The 3,150-nt window shown below is 39.3% G+C and overlaps 1 protein-coding gene across 1 annotated transcript; it reads left to right on the forward strand.

Annotated features, from left to right (window-relative positions):
- Nucleotides 1–927: 927 nt before the first annotated feature.
- TRIADDRAFT_62808 (uncharacterized protein) lies at nucleotides 928–2,878 on the forward strand (the record flags this gene model as incomplete). The annotated part of the gene is made up of 3 exons (XM_002118764.1): nucleotides 928–968; nucleotides 1,384–1,430; nucleotides 1,692–2,878. 3 exons carry the CDS (start codon nucleotides 928–930, stop codon nucleotides 2,876–2,878), a joined length of 1,275 nt encoding a protein of 424 aa, XP_002118800.1.
- Nucleotides 2,879–3,150: the final 272 nt, after the last annotated feature.

Raw genomic sequence — 3,150 nt, forward strand, 5'->3', positions numbered from 1 at the left:
GTCATTTTTACCATGCATTAACTTTTTATACAGTAGAATAGTTACATCAACATCATTTGAATTTTGATATGTGGGATCGATAGTAACATTGAAGATTTGATTTTTAGCATGGACTATAGGGCCAATAATGCAATTAATGCCATCGTAATGATTTCCATAACGAATTTGATTTCGTAATAAATGAGGTAAGATAACAGTTGCAACCGATGGAGATGGATCGTTGGATTGATCGGCATGATTTTTTTGGCTAACATAGCATGGATAGAATGTCTGTAAGCTATCATCACCATTACGATAGCCTGTTAAATCGAGTTGAACAAAATTAGGATCTTTTTCAATGGTTGTTGAGGATTGTTTAGCATTTTGTAGCATGAGTTGGCGTTCATGATGATTGGATAAGATTGGTAAAGAGCGCTGATGATGATGTTGCTTAGGATCGTTGTCATCATTTTTGCAATTATTGATAGATTGATCTTGTTGCTGTTGGCCATTATTGTTGGTCTGGTAGAAATGTAATTGAACAATTTGAAACTCATACTGTGTTATCAAAGCCAAATAATTTTGGCACAAGACAAGATGGATAATATTAGCGTGTTGTAATTGAATATCCATAGCATGTTGTGGTTCATAAACGACTGCATCACCACCTTGATGGACAGGATGAATCACTTGAACTAAGACAAATACCATGATTGCATGATCCATGGCGATAGCAATATTACCAGTAGTTTGACAACATGATAAATTGACTAAATGCTGATGGCGTACTAATTCAATAGCCATAACACGTTTATCATGATCAAATGGTAATCGATAATACTGATTTTGATCTAATTTGCGTACATGAAGAGATCGACTAATATCATCTGAGATCCAATTGAAATAAATCCTAGCAACATCGGGTAATTTTGATTTAGGACTATAATCATGCTCGATCGTGGCGACATAATTACCAACTTGACAATATTGTAAGATGGTAGCTACAGCTGCAGTTTTAAATGCATAAACAACGTTAATGGTAGAATGATGATGTTGTTGTTGTTGCTGCTGCTGTTGAAGTGGATGAGGATTTTGTAATTCGTAGACATCAATCTGGCACGATTTAATCGATACAAAAATATAATCATAACTACAAGCTACAGCAAATGGCTCAGCTGAGCCACGAATAACTTGATGATGGCTAAATTCATGATAGGATAGCACTTGATTTTTATCTATATCTGACTCCATTTTATCCATCATCTCCAAGGTTATAATTCAATCATTCTTTCTATCGTTCGGCAATACTGTAAACACCAGGTAGTTACCACTAGCTAATTCTACGTGATGATAGAATTGCTGAGGAGCATTTCCTTCTACGCAATTGGCTGGCTATTTGGCTAGAAAAGCCTTCTTGGCTGGCTATTTGGTTAGAAATGCCTTCTTGGTTGGTTATTGGCTAGAAATGCCTTCTTGGCTGGCTATTTGGCTAGCTATTTGACTAGAGATGCCTTCTTGGCTGGCTATTTGGCTAGAAATTGCCTTCTCGGCTGGCTATTTGGCTAGAAAAGCCTTCTTGGCTGGCTATTTGGCTAGAAAAACCTTCTTGGTCGGCTATTTGGCTAGAAATGCCTTCTTGGCTGGCTATTTGGCTAGCTATTTGGCTAGAAATACCTTCTTAGCTGGTTAGTTGGCTAGCTATTTGACTAGAGATGCCTTCTTGGCTGGCTATTTGGCTAGAAAAACCTTCTTGGTTGGCTATTTGGCTAGAAAAATCTTCTTGGTTGGTTATTTGGCTAGAAATGCCTTCTTGACTAGCTATTTGGCTAGAAATGCCTTCTTGGCCGGCTATTTGGCTAGCTATTTGACTAGAGATGCCTTCTTAGCTGGCTATTTGATTAGAGATGCCTTCTTGGCTGGCTATATGGCTAGAAATGCCTTCTTGGTTGGCTATTTGGCTAGAAAAATCTTCTTGGTTGGTTATTTGGCTAGAAATGCCTTCTTGACTAGCTATTTGGCTAGAAATGCCTTCTTGGCTGGCTATTTGGCTAGCTATTTGGCTAGAAATACCTTCTTAGCTGGTTATTTGGCTAGCTATTTGACTAGAGATGCCTTCTTGGCTGGCTATATGGCTAGAAATGCCTTCTTGGCCGGCTATTTGGCTAGAAATACCTTCTTAGCTGGTTATTTGGCTAGCTATTTGACTAGAGATGCCTTCTTGGCTGGCTATATGGCTAGAAATGCCTTCTTGGCCGGCTATTTGGCTAGCTATTTGACTAGAGATGCCTTCTTAGCTGGCTATTTGATTAGAGATGCCTTCTTGGCTGGCTATATGGCTAGAAATGCCTTCTTGGCTGGCTATTTGGCTAGAAAAACCTTCTTGGTTGGCTATTTGGCTAGAAAAATCTTCTTGGTTGGTTATTTGGCTAGAAATGCCTTCTTGACTAGCTATTTGGCTAGGAATGCCTTCTTGGCTGGCTATTTGGCTAGAAATACCTTCTTAGCTGGTTATTTGGCTAGCTATTTGACTAGAGATGCCTTCTTGGCTGGCTATATGGCTAGAAATGCCTTCTTGGCCGGCTATTTGGCTAGCTATTTGACTAGAGATGCCTTCTTAGCTGGCTATTTGATTAGAGATGCCTTCTTGGCTGGCTATATGGCTAGAAAAGCCTTCTTGGCTGGCTATTTGGCTAGAAAAATCTTCTTGGTTGGTTATTTGGCTAGAAATGCCTTCTTGACTAGCTATTTGGCTAGAAATGCCTTCTTGGCTGGCTATTTGGCTAGAAAAACCTTCTTGGTTGGCTATTTGGCTAGAAATGCCTTCTTGGCTGGATGCCACTGCAGTTGCTGTAGTAACAGTAGTAGTGGTCAGTATTCGTGTACGTTTCGAGTACTATAGTGAAACATAGAATACAGTAGTCTTGGATAGAACAGTTGCTTACGATAGGCTAATTACTTATAGGTTATTGACCAGACGTGATATCGTGTTTGGTCACTACTACTGAATATAGACCAGCAATCCGCGTCGACTTTGATGGCTGCTACAAGACACTGCAGTAGTAGTTGGATCCTTAATCGCTCCAATTTTCTTTTTCGATAGCGATAATCAACTGCATTGCAGATGTCAAAACGTTAATGATCTACGTACAGATATGCTACAAAGTTTGCAAA

This window comes from Trichoplax adhaerens, genomic scaffold (assembly GCF_000150275.1).
Source record: "Trichoplax adhaerens TRIADscaffold_992 genomic scaffold, whole genome shotgun sequence".
Taxonomy (NCBI): domain Eukaryota; kingdom Metazoa; phylum Placozoa; class Uniplacotomia; order Trichoplacea; family Trichoplacidae; genus Trichoplax; species Trichoplax adhaerens.